The following is a 17068-nucleotide window of genomic DNA, read 5'->3' on the forward strand; positions in this document are numbered from 1 at the left end:
GGGGCAAATTCCCATTGTCCCCGAGCAAAGAAAAATTTATTCTTCCATGCTCGGTTGCTGGTAAGAGTTTTTTCAAATAATACCAATTTGCCCCATCGGGCCTGAAAGTTATAAAGTACCTCCGTCTTTGGGTTCTTAGTGAACCGATATGCCGACAAAAATTCCCTAATAGTCAGGGAATGCCCGTCCCTTAGGGCTGTTGGCCACAAAATTACGCAGCCAAAAAACATCCTCCAAACGTTGGGGACGATTTGGTGAAGAGCTACATTCAAATAGCTCAGTAGTTCCCGAACGATTCTCGGGAACGGTAATCTAAGGCCTGCACGGAACATCTCCTCGTACAGGCAAACCTCATGCTCCTCGGCACTCATTATGGCACCTTGTCGGTCATCGTCAAACCGAAGCAATACCGACTTCGGTATGTAGCAATCCAGTCTAATCCGCCTTTCATCTTTCGATGATAAGGCGGCCTTCCACATAGTAGGGTAAGAACCCCCATCGTTCAAGCCAGAACCTTCTCCGTCACCCATAAGGAAAAGAAACTCTGGGTATAAAGATCGAGGAATGCAAGGATAAGAGTGGTGTATCAGCAAGTAAGTCACCGACAGTCGGAGATGGTCAACTGCAGGTTCAATGAATGGTAATAGTATATTTAAATACCTGAGCACTGGACTGTCAGGATGAACAAATGGTTCGCAGGAAGGAAGAAAAAGGGTTCGATTGACCGAAACCCTGAAAAACACAACCCGAAGAAAGAAGTATTCAGAAGAAAAATCAGGATGAAAGCAAGCCAGATGGGAGGATAAAAAAATTGCAGAACTTCGTATGTGATAATGGTGTTTTGAAAGGCCAGAAGACGAAACTTAGAATCAACGCATAGCAACTCTTTTTATAATAAGTCTGAGGCAACAAAGAGTCTGAGAAAATGAAAGGTTGGGGAAACTGAAGAATCTAAGAAGACGTAGAGACGTCGGCGCATCGAAACCCTAGAAGACGCCTTGGGAATGAGTGCATTAAAAGCCGCGACAGGCCGTCTTATCATAACGCGTGGTGACTCGGGAGGCAGCCATTCCAAGGCCGACACGTGGACGTATGATCGTTCATCCGGATCGACAGATAAGGGAACCAACGAATCTTCAGATAATTCGAGCATCTCAGCAAAAAATAAATAAATAAGTGGGAAAAGTCCCGCCAAAATCCAAAGCCAAAATTAAGGTTCTTTCTCGGAATCTCAGGCATACGATTACCGAGTACCGAACACCAGGGAACCGATCCATCTTTGGAGAATACAAAAATTTCTAGTCATCTGGATCAGGAAATTGGGGGGTAACTGTTGGGTCATGGATCAGTTCGAGAAGGCCCAACGGGCTTTCTACCTAAAGCTGCATATAATACTGGGTTGCTGAGCTCTCGGTCGACTTAGCCTAAGGAGGTCTCAGGCTCCTAGCTTGAGGCATTACTCATGGGCCAAGATAGTCAAAGACCGAAGGGTGCATTGGTCATTCCATCATAGAAACATGACTGGTCCTCCTCTATTCAGGTTATCCATGTCGATCAAGATACGTCAGTTAGCTTCCAAGCTAATGTAGATGACCGAGTCCAACTCGAACATTTTGACTTAACATCGCGCAAATGCTATAATACTTATTCCCTGATCTTAGGCTATTAAGATCACGGAACAGCTAACAAACACTATCTCACTTTTCAAATGTTTGCACACCAGATATTGAGGGATAAGATCCCTAAACATATGGGAAATCAAACTCCTCTCATGCCTATAAATACAAGTCATTTATCAATACTAAGGTAATCCCAACTTTTGCTATATAAGTTCTGTGTTGTTTACATCTTCCTTCTTTGATTATTGACTTAGGCATCGGAGTATCCCCGGGAAACCACCGGGAACTTTAACCCTATTGTTTGCTCTTGTTTACCAGACCCACCCGTCCTCAGACACCGCAGTGCAACAACCGGCCTGTCCTTGGACACTGCTGTGCAGCCAAAAATTGTGTCACGTCATCCATCGGAAAACTGTGTTCTAACAGTTTATACTTTATACTTTATATTTTGAGTAATTTTAATCATCATCATCCATCCTTTTTACATAGATAGTTAGTGATGTATAGCATTAACTCCGTTATATTTATCAACTGAATATTTATTTCTTCTAAAAAAAAATTAATTCTATATTTACGATATTCCATAAAAATAATAACTTTAATGCTACATCCTATTCCGGATAACAACATCACATGGATTCCATGTACATTTTTATTTAGGAAATAAATTTTGTGGAGTAGAGTTTTAATTGCTCAAAATATTACTCGGTCAAACTTTGACATCTCGGATCTGTCAAAATCGGCATGATTTGTGAACAGCATTTTTTCCTTTTTCGCCAAGGGAAGAAAAAAATAAAAATAAAAACAAATGGGAGTAAATTATATCTTTAATAGGATCAGATTCTATAAAATCTGAAACTCTGAACCGTTGATTAGTGAGATTAACGTAAATCGTTGTAATTTTTGAAAAATTAATGCCGTTGTGATTTTATCAGCTGGATTAACGTAGAGCGGCACCGTGCTCGAAGTGGGAAACTGCCAAAGGAGAATCCCCATCACAACGGCCACCAAGCCTAATCTAGACAGGCAGGGGCATGGTGGGGAATCAGAAAAGTACACGCTGGCACGTCGCACGTGGCCACAGGGGTTGATTTGTCCTATTCTCCCCCACTCTGCCCCCACACGTGTTTCATGGGGCCCGCGCTCATCACGTTGTTCTGTTCAGTGTTCAGGGACGAGAAAAGATCAAAAAAATGAGTAAAGGTGGTGGGTTGGAGTGTAGCTGTCTACGTGGCAGGCTCCAGTCGGCAGGTGTTTCGTGGCAGATGCCCGGCGTGTCAGTTTTTTAATCACCACATGCACCAGGCAGGCTATACCTCTTTTTTTTTTAACAAAATTAAAAAAACAAAAATCTAGTTACGATAAAGACGGGACGATATTCCGTATGTACCCCTAGTAAGTCACAAAAATTGCGGACTGACCGGATCTCTGTTTCTTAAGATAAGTAGGATGAGAGGGGTGTTTCCGGTAACCGAATCCCAACATAGCCAAAACCAAAAACCAACAAACGGGTCCCCCTTCTAGTCTACTTTACTTTCTCTTTGTCTTTCTAAAAATGTGGGCGTTTTTTTTTTTTTTTTTTTTTTTTTAATATTTGATAAGATTATCTCTCTCCAAACCAAATCAAACCCTAAATAAACCCCACCACAGCCTTGCCACCTCTATTGCATGCCTTTTTGTTCATTTTCTCGTCGTTGTCGTTCTCTCCTATTTTCCCCTCTAAAAGCCCAAAGCAGGGTGGAACGCGTACAGATACAGAGAAGTACCAAGACAAAGAATAGCCTCCACAACCCTTTTCTTCTTCATGGCTGTTGAGGCTCGGCATCTCAATCTCTTCCCTTCTCAACTCATAGGAAACAGGTACCCTTTTTCTCTTCTTCTTCTTTTGTTTTCATTTTTATTTTTATTTGTTTGTTTTTTTTTTTTTTTTTTTTCCATCTAAAGTTATGGGGGGTGATGAATTTGCAGGGAAATGATGAATCTCATTGAGGTAAACAGCAATATGTACAACTCCCATATGGGTTACACAGTTCCATTATCAGGAACCACGACGACGGAGACTCTGTTACCAGCACACAGTTCTGTGGTGATTGATTCGATTCCTCCGAAAGGTGCAATGAAATCCGACAGCGGCCTCACCTACAACATCCCCATATCAAGAAAGCGCTCAAGAGACGCGATCAACCCTTTCTTTTCCAACCCAAATCCTCAACCCCACAAGAATTGCGGCTTCTTCTCGTTTCTTGGTGAAGACATTTCCTTCCAGATCCAACAACAGCAGTTCGACATCGACCGCCTGGTTTCCCAGCATGTACGCCTAATTAATCTAATCAATCGCGCTCTTTTTGTTTTGATTTTTCATTAGATGTTTGTTGATCGTGAGTGAAGTATTAATTTGTAATTTCTGTTGTTGTTACAGATGGAGAAGGTGAGGATGGAGATTGAGGAAAAGAGAAAGAGACAAGCGAGGAGGATAATAGAGGCAATAGAGTTGGGGATGATGAAGAGGCTGAAGGCGAAAGAGGAAGAGATAGAGAAGATTGGTAAACTGAACTGGGCTCTGGAAGAGAGGGTCAAGTGCTTATGCATAGAGAATCAGATATGGCGCGACCTGGCGCAGAGCAACGAGGCCACGGCCAACGCTCTCCGAACCAACCTGGAGCAGGTGCTGGCCCACGGCGCAGGATTAGACGACGAGACGGCCGCCGCACACATGGACGACGCCCAGTCCTGCTGCGGAAGCAGCGGCGAGAACGTGGAGGATCATCACACAGAGGTGGAGGGCCCGCGCACGTTAGCGAGGATCGGAGGAGAAAGAGACTACTATAGGAGTGATCAATGTGGCAACAGGTGGTGTAGAAACTGTGCGAAACAAGAGTCGTGCGTACTGCTGTTGCCCTGCAGGCACCTCTGTCTCTGTACCGCGTGTGGCTCTACGCTCCACACTTGCCCCATCTGTAAATCCACCAAGAACGCCAGTGTGCATGTTAACATGTCCTGAACCTCAAAGAACAGATCAAATTCTAGAAATTTAGATGATCCCATGGATCCTTTCTTTCTTGTCAGTCTCATTTTTTTTTGTATCTATATTTTCTTTCCCTCGATTTGTTGTTTGTGGGACATGAATTTTCTCAGCAAATGGTCGGAAAGACCATCCCAAAATCAAGAACCAATTACGTAAAGAATTTGAAACCATTTTGCAGCCTAATTTCTCTCATTGAGTTGTTTTACATGGGAATTAATTATCGTGCGTAAAGAAGGTGAAATGCAGGCGCATTTTAACGTAATAATGGCGTTAAATGTTGGAGTTATGGGCAAAAAGGGAGGGTCCAGACCCGAGGACGTAGGGCGACGGACGGCATGCGGAGGATCTAACCGACAGCTAGTACTCTGTACACCAGCTGGCGAACGGCAATGGAGCGTGGAGCGTGGAGCACAGGCGCGTGGAGTCAACGAGGAAAGGCGAAAGGGACTGGTGTGAGGCAAAAGCTGACACGTAGGACGCGCGCAAATGTCGCTGTTGGGAGCAGTGGCATCCCATTGCCAACGGCAGCACTAATCTCTCTCTGATTTGTTTTGTCTCGATTGTGCGCACTGTAGGGCTGTGCTTGTGTAGCTGCCAGCCTTTGGCACCAAAATCCAAAGGAGAAGCCGACACCAGAGTCGGTGGTTGGAATAACCCCGTCAAAAACAAAACAAAACAAGTGAAATTTGATAAACTAGTATTAAAAAGAAAGTTGGGGTATTGTAAACGACGACGTGTTACCGTTTCAATTCTTTCTAAAATTAAAGATGGTTGTTGGGACTCGTGGCTTCAGGGAGGCACTTACTTTTCTGTCTAAACCCTCTTCTGTCACTGTCCAACAACAGGGACCACACACACAGAATCAGGATTTGGTTTTAAGTATATTAAAATAACTGTTTTTATTTTATTTTATTTATTTATAAGTGGTAAAAAAAAAAAAGAAAAAAAAAAGAACGGGGTTCTGCTAAAAGTGGCAGCCTGTGATTGTGCTTTCTTGCAGTAGTAAATGGTACGGTCGTCCTTTGACTACTTATTACTCCCGCTATAAATTTTGGCGGTTAGGATTTCCTGTCACGGTTTTATTTATTTATTAACTAAAAAAAACAAAATAAAATAAAATGTATTACTTCTTAGCCCGGTTGAAACTGAATGGGTTGTTTTGGAAGTGATTGACACGTTACTTCTGGTTTTAAGGGAAATTTGCACCTATTAATGACCACAAAAAAAAAAAGAAAAAAAAGAAGAAGAAGATTATATATGAAAAAGAGGCTAAACATATTCCATTATTTTGTTAGAGTAGTAATTGGCGTGAATATAGGAATTGAATTGACAATTTCAATGGAGGCCTTGGAATCAACTCCACCATAAATGAGTGGAGTGGAAGATGCCTAAAATTGTTTGGCAGTCGCATTCAATTTAATTGAAACTCTAAAATCAAACGTCAACCTTTGTCCAACTAAAGGGACACATTATTATTAAAATTAAAATTTAAAAAAAAAAAAAAAAACCTCAGATTTGAAAGGACAAAAACCCTGGGTGGACCCCACCTAAACAAAACAAAACTAAAAAAAAGGTACAAACGTCAAAGTTGGCATGTTATGAGTCAATGGTAAAAATAAAATAAATAATGTTTTTATTTTAATTATTATTTGTCTGGCCCCACTTGTGGGCCCTCACCAGATCTGGACCATCTGACCGGCATTATATATGCCCTCTGGAACACGTGAATCCCATTCCCACCCACCCACTTCCTCTCTCTCTCTCTCTCTCTCTCTCTTCTTTTTCCTGTTATCATTATCTTCATTATCTACTCAATTAAATTGCCATCAAGACTATACTTTTTTGTAATTTGGGGGGATGGGGCCGGGGTTTAAATTGTCTTTTGCCTTTTGGCCACTATACCTGGGTGTTTCTGCCTAGGAATCTCATCAATAGCTTACCTGAAAAAAAGGATTATTCTACTTTTGGAAAAAAATAATTATTACAATTTTGAAACTAAACCATTCTTGTAAAACCGGACATGACTTTTGACAGGGAAAGAGGTTCTCCAAATTGTTCGCCTGCTGTCTTTCAACTATTTTAAGGTGGGAGGTGGAGGATCCTCTTCCTTTTCTAACTAAAATGAAGAAATATTATTATATCATACAAATTTAATTGTATTATTTTGTTTTTAAATAATGTGACATTATATATATATATATATATATATATATATATATAAAGAGGATCGTGATCCTTTAAGAAGTCACAACTTATTAGTTTGTGTTTTTTCCTTTTTAGTTTGGAAAATACCATTTTATTATCTTGAGTTTTGATCATCTCATAAATGGTTTTGTCTAATTTCACAGTTAGACATAAAGGCCTACTGATGGGGTTCTACATCTTTATGAAATTTTCATTATATCCTGAAAAATTTCCTAAAAGAATATATAAGATAAAAATAAAATAAAATAAAATAAAATACTAACAGAAATGCCTCCACCCTCACAGAAGGGTTGCCTACTTGCTTTGCTACTTCTCCTCATTGATGGGGTGAAGGCTTGTAGGCATGTGAGTTGTGACACCACCAAATTAATTAATCGATAACTAATTTGAGATATTACATATATTACCATAATATCGTAATACATGTAACATAAATGTAATATTGATATGAACTCAATTACTATTTTATCGTGGTATCTTTCTATTTATTTATTCTCATCCTCTTGTATCGTTAGTACAAACTAGAGCCACTATAAATACAATTACCTCAAAAAGTATATTGTTTTTCCAAATGCAATAAGTACAAGAATACACTCTATAAGATTTCACACTGCGACCTCAGAAAGCTCGTGAATACAGTATTTACTGTTGGAACTTGGTCTAATAATATGTAAAACAATAATGTTTTATAGGTAGAAAATGGGAGATTAAAGGGCGACCCACATGTTATTAGTACACAGTGTAACCACATGTTATTAGTACACGGATATTAGAGACCTATTCAAATGAGCTAAGTGAAGTTCTTGCTTGATTTTACATATAAATTTTCTCTCATGCATTCCACATTATAGGCGACCCACATGTTACTAGTACACGGAGTAACCATTTATCCATCACCCTATTCACATTTGAACGAAATGGAAACATAGGGGGACATTGCACTCTTGTTAGAGAGCATAAAACATAAGACTTTTCACTTACCATAACAAAGATTGCCACTAATCACAGCACAATATATAATCACCAGAGTGAAACTAAAAAATCAAGCAATAACATAGATATCCATCAAGTGTTGCGATCTAAGACCGATCATCAAGCCAAAAGGAAATAATTATAAACCAAGTCTAAAGGTTCTAAAGCATTAAACAAGTTTAGCTAAACCAAAAGTTAAGCTCATCAAAGTCATCATAAGCCAGATCACAATCTTGAATAACCTTGACAACGATTCACAATCAATATGAGGGCCATTACTTTAAACATACTAAATTAAATAAACATCATCCTGGTAATCTAATAAATGACTAATTTTTTTGCACTCGTTCCATCATCAAAAGATCAACAATTCAGGATCCAACTTCTCAAAAATAAGTCTGGCCAAGTCCTCCAACGCTATCAGGAAAATAGGTTTTGTCTCCTCTATTTTTGTCATCATTAAATAGATCAACTATAAAACAACACACGATGTACTATGTCAATGGCTGTTATGGTATAATAGTAGCCAATGACCATTATCCCGTTATACGATGTATTATGTTACACGATGCAATTTTTTACAGTCTTTTATATGAATGCATTTACAATTTCATATTTTCTTAATCAATTTTTCTTTTTTCTTTTTTATTTTTTTATTTTTTTTCTTTTTTATTTTTTAATTTTTCCAAAGTAGAGTTTATATCATTCTAAAATGTATTTCATGTGAGTTGTGAGCATGCACATTTGATCTGTAAAATAATTATGTCATTAAGAATTGAGATAACAAGCATTTGTGTGAGTTTTACTCATTTTGCTCATGCGATTCCACTAGGCAATCCACCAAACAGTCACCAATCTCCCAATGTATGAAAGGACTTATTATAAGTCCCTAATCTAGACAAAAACACCATTAAATCTAAACTAGTGACAAAATGGTCATTATGTCTGACCATCGAACGTTCGGTTATCCTATCGGCCATTTGACCTTGATTATTCAATAACCTTACCAAACGTTTGTTAATTGAGCAAAACCAACAAAGGTCCAAGCTTTTCCTAGTCTATTACAACCTAAGGCTTTTCTAAGACACTAACCACAATCTTAAACCAAAATAAAACCTCCATGCATAATAAAGTATGTCCAATATTCATAAGAGATTGACCATTAGTAATCTTGTCTTAGGACTTAACAAAATCTTATAAGAGTAAACCCAAAACCTAGATCTACAAGATAAAGTTGTTTAAACGACCAAAACAACACTAACATATGCTAATCATGATGATAACATTAAACAAAATGACTTTAAGTCTAGGGTATTACCTGATAAGCGCCAAATGTTGCACATTCAAGCTCTTTAACTCGCATATGTTAATTCCTTAGTAGTGTTATTTGTTTTGATTTTGTTTTTGTAAAGTAAATGCATAAAAGTAAAGATAATAATGATGAGAGAATAGGAGCTTAATTTAACCACTAACCGTATAACAATGGTCAATCATAAATTAGTAAGGAAAAGTCATATTATGCATGATATAAGGTTCGTCTTACTTAAGTAGTCAAGAAAAATTATCATCATTAAGAAATAAGTATAATCTATCTTTGGTTGGCACAGACCGTCCACCTAACCACTTAGATGTGGTACGATCCATCTTCCCTAGATATAGATTATCTAATTTTTTAATAGGCTACACACAATTAATGAATAAACATAACCTATCTTCGGTTGGCACGAACTATCTACCTAAATTACACTAAACTCGAGTATAGTACAATTCGTCTTCTCTAGGCATGACCTATAAAATCTTATTGATCATGCGTCAGTTAAAATCGTTGTATAACAATAATTCATATAATTACAGAAAATATAAAAAATTGAGTTCAATCAACATAAAAGACTTTCTAAGACAAGAGAAGAATTTCATAATAATTGAATATAAACATTAAGATCAATTCTCAAAATTATACAACTATCATGCATATAGAAAAACCTAAATTAAAATACGATTAAACCATTGTTACTTGGAAATGGCTACATCAGGATGACCTCCTACCATGTTCCTCTTCTCTTCAACTCTCTAAACCTTTAAAAAGATTTTTTTCTATCTAAAACTAAGCACACTTTTCTCTTGAAGTTTGAAGCCTATTTATAGGGAGTAAGCAAGCCCTAGATGCCCTAGGAATCCCAGAAAAATCGTAAGTCAGTCTCCTAGTCCAAGTGTAAGACTAAAAACCTTGTCCAAGGTGGATTTGGAGCTCCTGCGTGTGCTGGACGCTCGTGTGCGCTCAATCCCTCTAAGTTGTGCACTTGAGCCTAGTTGCTTGGGCGTTCGAGTGCAGATACGCTCAAGCTCTTCTTTTTCTTAAATACCTGAAAACACTAAAATAACACAAAATCAAACAAATAACAATGCTAAGAAATTAGCATATACCAATTAAGGGGCTTGAATGTGCAACATTTGGTGCTTATCATTACCTTTTGAAAAAGATAAGACCAAAGGTAAAGTCCTCTCTCCAAACCTCTACTTTCTATCTTTAGGGTTCTCTCATCTCAAAATGGCAAAAATAGGAGATTAAGGGGTGTAAGATCCTTATATATAAGCTCTCATATGCGTCCACAAGGGTAAGGTGTCCTTAAAACAACCCTCGGACGTGCTGTAACGCTTCGAAAATTAATTAACTGGTAATTAATTTCACGGTTCGCCTTCCAGCCTTATTCCACCCCGAACAAGACTCAGGGACCTTTACTCCTCAAAAACAGAGGATACTAAACAGCGGAAAGCATTAAAGTTTTATATACATTAATCATTACAAACAGAGCATCTACCAAGGAACATCAAAATAGCTAAAATCATACTATACGAGTCATCATCTTTACAAGGGATTCATGTTATACCTTAATATGCAAGCATACATAAAAGCTCCTAGGTCTACAGCACAACTTATAAGTACTAGTTACCATGAGCGGTTGCCTAAGCTTGTAATAAGTCCTCAAGCACCTCCCGGGTCGAATCCTCCAATATAACCGGATACTTCGCGGTATCGATCATTTGCTAAACTATCTATAACAACATAGTTGTACATATGAAGAAAAAAGAGAAATAATACAAGGAGAAGTTCGATGACTTAGTGAGTATAAATGCACATGACATACCCGTCATTAAATGGTGAACTCATTTGTTTATAAAGCACATGCAACATTATGACAATTTATCATGGATGTGATATAGATATAATATATACTTATAATCATAAGTAATAATAATAGTCCAACCGTATGATCTACCCGAGATATTACCCATTCTCTTTTGGGTTGGCATTGTCCCGAGGGACCTATAATACAATATCGGTGCCCCAGATATTGTACACTACCGTACATAGCATTAGTGGCATGACCAAGTCTGACCTCGGGTAGCCCACACCATTAATGATGTTCGTCCTGTATTGACCATCCATTAGGGAATGGTTGGGCCTTGGTCACGAAACCATTGGATCCAAAGCCCACACACACACACATTTGACCATAAAGTTAACCTGTATAGTAAGCCTATGGCTGTTATCCCGCATATACCGGTGTACTATGTCATACGATGCAATTAATCTTATTAGTTTTTTACATAGTTTTACAAACCTCATTGTTATCTTGTTAATCAACACACGTTTTCGCAAAAGAGATTTCACAGTAGTTCTATAATGTATTTCATGAGAGTTGCAAAATATGCATGTTTGATATATATAAAATAAATGTGCAATGCGAAAAAAGTAACAACAAGCATCCATGTGACTATGTGAGTTTGTATTCACTCGGGTTGTAAGACTCATCAATAAAATCTTCTTGAGGCTCTATAACCACGAATACTGAGAAAAGACTTATCATTAGTTCTAAATCCAACTAAAACGAACATAGAATATGAAAACAGAGGTTATCGAATGATTGGCCAAAGTGGTGTTCCATAGAAAACTCCTGACCGTATGTCTGGGTCCGTGGCTGTACGTCTACCCAGAAGGCACGTATGTTTGGTTACGTGGCCGTACGTCTGCTTAGAGAGTTTCAGGTAGAACCTTATTTGGTTCAACCGTCCTCCTATCCTCCCAAACTGGTTTTAAAGCTACCAAAAGGCTTTTTAAGACTACCTATCTCAAAATAATGTCTCCATGCAATACAAAACACACTAAATCAAGATAAACTACTAAACCGCCAAGATTAAAGCATAACCTAGCTAAAACTCAAAATCAATAATTGAGCTAGCAATTAAACAGCATAATAGCTAAGAAACAAGCTAGGCTTAAGGATATTACCTCATTGAAGCAAAACTTCAAGAACCTCCTCTCTTCTCTACAAAACACACTCTTATAGAGTTCTGGGAGCTTAGGGGCGAGAAGGGGCATGAAAGGGTGAGGGGTAGGGGGTATTTGTAGGTGAGAAAAAGCTGAGGGCGCCACCAACTATTCTGAAAAGTAGCTAACGTCCGGTACTATTGGGGTGTACGTCTGGTACTATTTACACAGCGGTCCAAAGGTTGCAGCGTACGTCTAGGTATTAACTAGTGGTCAACCAAAAAGTAGAGTACGCCCAATACTATAGGAGCATACATCCGTGCACTATTTGCAGAGTACGGCGTACTATTGTCAGCGTACGTCCGGTGGTCCTCCAACGTACGTCCTCACTTCAAGACAGAAGCGTACATCCGGTAACCCTAGCATACATCTAGTCCGAAATTATAAAATTCTCAAAATGCCCATTCTAGCTGTTCCTAGTGACTCAAAACTAAAATTAACTCTCTAACTAAGCTACTTAAGCTTAGTTAATTATTTAGGTCACTACACATGTATCAAACGTTTATAATTTAACTTTGATAATTCGAGATCCAAATTTGAAGTTTTGAGAGGCACATGAAATTCTTAAAAGCCCAAAATTCTACGTCTTAATACTTGCAATAATCACAATACTCAATTATACCAATTAGAGCATACTCATCCAGATTAAATGTCGGGGGTATTACAAGTTTCCTATGCATTTTGATCGTTTAAAAGAATCTTGTCCATTAAATGGTTATGATTAGGGCTGGGCACGGGTCGGGGTGGGGCGGGTATCAGACTTTTTTCCATCCGCCCTGCACCTTGCGGGTTTTGGGATTTCCAATCCGCCACCTGAGCACAATTAGCAATATCTGCACGGGTTCGGGTGTTGCAGGGCGGGGAAATTGTCTGCGGGTTGTGCGGGTTGGGTTCTTTTCCTCCATTTTCGTCTGGTTTTTTCTCCTCCATTTTCGTCTCTCCTGTTCTGTAGATTTCTTTTCCTCCTACACAACCACAACCCAACATCAGAACCTATAAACAATGGAAACGAAAATTTATTTGTTTGAACAAACAACCCAACATCAGATTAATGAATTTATCAAGAGATCTCTTAGATCCCATTCATGAAAGAGATCTAGAGAGAGAAAAACCTAGATTGTAGTCTGTGGACATGGGAGTGGCGTAACAGTGTCTGAGGAGGTGGAGGGTGGCGCAGACGAGAGACGAAGAGAAAGCCACTAACGAGAGAGAACAGATGAGAGAAAGCAAAAGAGAAGAAGAGAGAGCAAAAGAGCGAACTGAGGGAGAGAGGCGGCAGAACAAAATAGAGAGAGGAGTTAGGGGTAGTACCTAGGGTTTTTTCCTTTTTATACTAATGCAGGTTGGATCGGGCGGGGTGGGTACCCGCATGGAAAAAATTCCTGTACCCGCAACCCGCCCCGCACGGGTTGGATAAATCCTACCTGAACCCGCAAAAATACACACAAAACCCGCGTGGGGCTGGGCGAGGCGGGGCGGGTCTGTGGGTTAGGCGGGTTTTTGCCCACCCCTAGTTATGATGTCCTAATTTGGTGAAACTTCAATGCTATTGCTTTTTAGGTTATCAACAAAGGAAAATGTTTGAGTACTACATTTTTTGATTTCAAGTTATTTTTTATTTTTATTTTTTAATAAACTAATGTAGCAGTTTATATTTGGTGAAATCTTTAAGTATGTATAGCTGACAAGCTAAATACTAACTAATTAGATTTACAAGTCAAGTATTTTGCTTAATCATTTTATCAATTATGAAATGTCATGTTAGTTTGTAAAATAGTTATAGTAAAAATTGTAATACTCATGGTAACATGATTGATATCAAATGCCCATCCTTGATTGCAGAGCATCGCTATAAGAACAAAAGTAACCAACATTTCGAATAAGGATTTTTTGTTGTTGTTGTTGTTTTTTTTTTTTTTTTATTTTTATTTTTATTTTATTTTTTTAAATTTTAAATTTTTTTTATTTGTTTAAAGTGATTTTATTGTTGTGCTTTTACAAGTAATATAAACAAGAAGTTCTTTCTAAGCTTTTAGATAATGAAAATTAAGGCTTCGTTTCTTTTGACATAAAATATTTTTTGGAACACATTTTCTTATTATTTTGGTGTTTTGTTACAACAAAAAATCGTGATCAAACCGAAGAAATTTTCGGTTGAACAAGAAAACCTTCTTTAATTTCCAAATGGTTTCCATTTTTCTAAAACTGTAAACCATTTCGGAGTTTGAGCTTCTCCTTTTCAAATCGCCAGAGTTTGCCGGACCATCATTCGCTGCCACCAGAGGTTGCCGGAATCCACCAAGGTGTTCACTAGAGGTTTCTAAAAATCACCAGCTCATTTCTTCCGTCTCTTATTTTTTGTATGAGCCAAAAGCCAAACAATATTTTCAATTTTTTTTTAAAAGATGATTTCGTTGAAAATATTTTTTAACAAAATACATTTTACGTCAAAACAAATGAATCATAAGTACAAAATTTGTTGGAGACGTTAGAGAATGTTTGAAAGTTTGAGACTAGTGATATGTCTCTCCTTCGGTTGTTCAACCTTTAGCTTAGTTTGTGCTTAATTAAAGCTCAATCGACTCAAATCAATTGCGTCAGCTGGCAGCTATGTGGGGAAATATGATCCTCTCTAGTTGAAAAACACTGGATAGGAATTAGTTATTTATAAGAGGAGGGTAAAACGATCCAAATAAAAAGTGAAATTATCATTTTACCCTCATCTTATAACTAACCGGTTCCTCTTCAGTTTTTTTTTTTTTTTTTTTTTTTTTTTCAATTGGAGAGGATCCCAGTCCCTATGTGGGATGGTTTTTGGTAGCTTTTAAAAACATTTAATTGACTTGTATATATATAATTGGTGTATTATCTTTCATTTTATCATCTACTGACAAATACTTATGCTAAGCAATTGATTAAAGTGGTTTGAAGCATCATGGGCCCATACAATGTCATCCTATTGTTTAAAATTTGAGTAGTTATGCCTATAATAAATTTCTCCTACGTTTGTTCCTTAAATCCAGCGATTGAAGTTTTTTTTTTTTTTTTAAAAGAAAATTAAAAAAAAAAACAGAAAGAAGAAGGTGAGTTGTGGATTACAGCAACCAAAGCATCATGGATGGATCCATCCATGAGTGCATACTCATGATGGTGGGCTTCAAAGTTATTCGAAAGTGACATTTGTGAATAATTTTGTTAAGCAGATTTTATTCGAACATAAAAGGGAATTTATTTATATAATAAAATGGTAATTTGGGTTTTTTGTCAAAGGGAGATTGAAGTGGTCATCAAGTGTTATGCTTGAGTGGTGCTTTGCACATTGGAATACTCCAATCCCATCTTTTCAAATGCCCCTCTTTTTTTTTTTTTTTTCTTTTAAAAAAAAAAAAAATCATTTTATTTCATTTGATTAATGATTTAATGACAACCAACAACACCCACGCAACCCCATGTCTCCCTCCTCCGAAAGAGATGTCTCAATAAATTAATTAACCTATGGAATCATGCAGGTGATATGATCCTTTCCATCCCCCCACCCCACCTTCTCTGTCTTTTTCTTTTTAAATAATAATATTATAAAAAAGCATAGTATATAGATAATTGAAAGATTAGGAGCATGTTGAAATTGATTGTCACGTACACACCACGCACCCAGGGGCGGCAACAAAAAGGGGACGTCGAGGACAATGACATGTACATTTTTTTTATCTTTCTTTTTTCTCTTGAGAAGAACCTAAGTATCTACGCCCATGCTTCTTGTGCTTATTATCTTTCTTTCTTTCGTTCTTTCTTTTTGGTTCAAGGGATGGAAAAGGTGTGTCGCATAAGTTGTCCACTTTTGTTGATGTAATGGAGAGCAGTACAAAGCATAGAATATGGATCCAATTAAGAGGGCATGGGGGCCATGATGTGAACCCTAACTTTCTTTCCTTGTGAAAGGGGGCACTTATGTACTAGTCTATCATCTTTGAGTTGATTTGGTTGCTTCCTTTTGTTTTCTCCTATACATTTCCCTTTCATTTAAGGGCCCCCCACCATACACACCCATATCACTATTTTTTATTTCTTTTCATTTTTATTTTTTTAAATTTTTTCTTAGTAATAAGTAACCAACATCACAAGTTGCTTAAGAAAAAAAAAATTGATAAGACCCAGATCAGATCAGTTAGAATGAAAAATGGTCATAACCTATAGCATATGTTAAGAATGTGAATAACAAGTCAAAATAAACCCCACTTTGAAGCCTACCAAAATTTAAACGATCTTTTTATTTATTTTTTAAATCCTATTTGGGGTCGGTATAATCCAAGGATATGACCTATTCCCAAAAGAAAACAATGGTTTTGTGATGAAAATTGTAAACGAGATGGACCTTGACAACTCACAATTTTTTAGTCACATAATCCTTTTTAAGAGCCCTCATCCTCACATACTCATTTTACATTTGTCTTTTTAAAAAGGCATGGTGGGTCAAGAAAGAAAGGATTCACCTAGAAATCATATCTTACACAATGAAATATCCTTTATGTGAGAATTTCAATGAGTCTGCTTTTACAAGGATGGATTTGGTGTGATGGGTGGAGTAAGGCAAAAGATAGAGACATAATTTATTGCAATTTTGAATCCAGAAAACCCCACTACTACTGATGATCCAAACATTAAAAAGAGAGAAAAAAATAATAATAAATAAATAAAGAAAAAAAAGGCAAAAGGGTAAAGGAGGTGGAGTTCTTTCAACCTAGCTATGTATATATATATTCTTTCTCTAGGGTTGACAGATTGGTGGGGGGAAGTGTAAACATCAGCTTCTCCCACTAGCACAAAATATCCATGTGCTGAAACCATCAACTCTTTGCTCATCCCATTAATGTGGTCTTGGAGAATGTGGCTGCAAACCCAACTCCTTTCATCTTGGGT

General features: G+C 37.6%; 1 protein-coding gene across 1 annotated transcript; it reads left to right on the forward strand.

Moving 5' to 3' along the window:
• Positions 1–3264: 3264 nt before the first annotated feature.
• LOC132176404 (probable BOI-related E3 ubiquitin-protein ligase 3) lies at positions 3265–4679 on the forward strand. Its single transcript, XM_059588597.1, has 3 exons — positions 3265–3479; positions 3588–3930; positions 4039–4679. Exons 1-3 carry the CDS (start codon positions 3424–3426, stop codon positions 4618–4620), a joined length of 981 nt encoding a protein of 326 aa, XP_059444580.1. The 5' UTR covers positions 3265–3423; the 3' UTR covers positions 4621–4679.
• The last annotated feature ends 12389 nt before the right edge of the window (positions 4680–17068 follow it).

Source organism: Corylus avellana, chromosome ca3, assembly GCF_901000735.1.
Source record: "Corylus avellana chromosome ca3, CavTom2PMs-1.0".
NCBI classification, from domain to species: domain Eukaryota; kingdom Viridiplantae; phylum Streptophyta; class Magnoliopsida; order Fagales; family Betulaceae; genus Corylus; species Corylus avellana.

What these genes read in the sequence shown, in the direction of transcription:
- LOC132176404 (XM_059588597.1), top strand. Translation starts at nt 3,424, where the DNA reads ATGGCTGTTGAGGCTCGGCATCTCAATCTCTTCCCTTCTCAACTCATA. An exon ending in TCTCAACTCATAGGAAACAG is followed by an intron (nt 3,480 to 3,587) that starts GTACCCTTTTTC and finishes ATGAATTTGCAG; the next exon opens with GGAAATGATGAATCTCATTG. An exon ending in ACCGCCTGGTTTCCCAGCAT is followed by an intron (nt 3,931 to 4,038) that starts GTACGCCTAATT and finishes TTGTTGTTACAG; the next exon opens with ATGGAGAAGGTGAGGATGGA.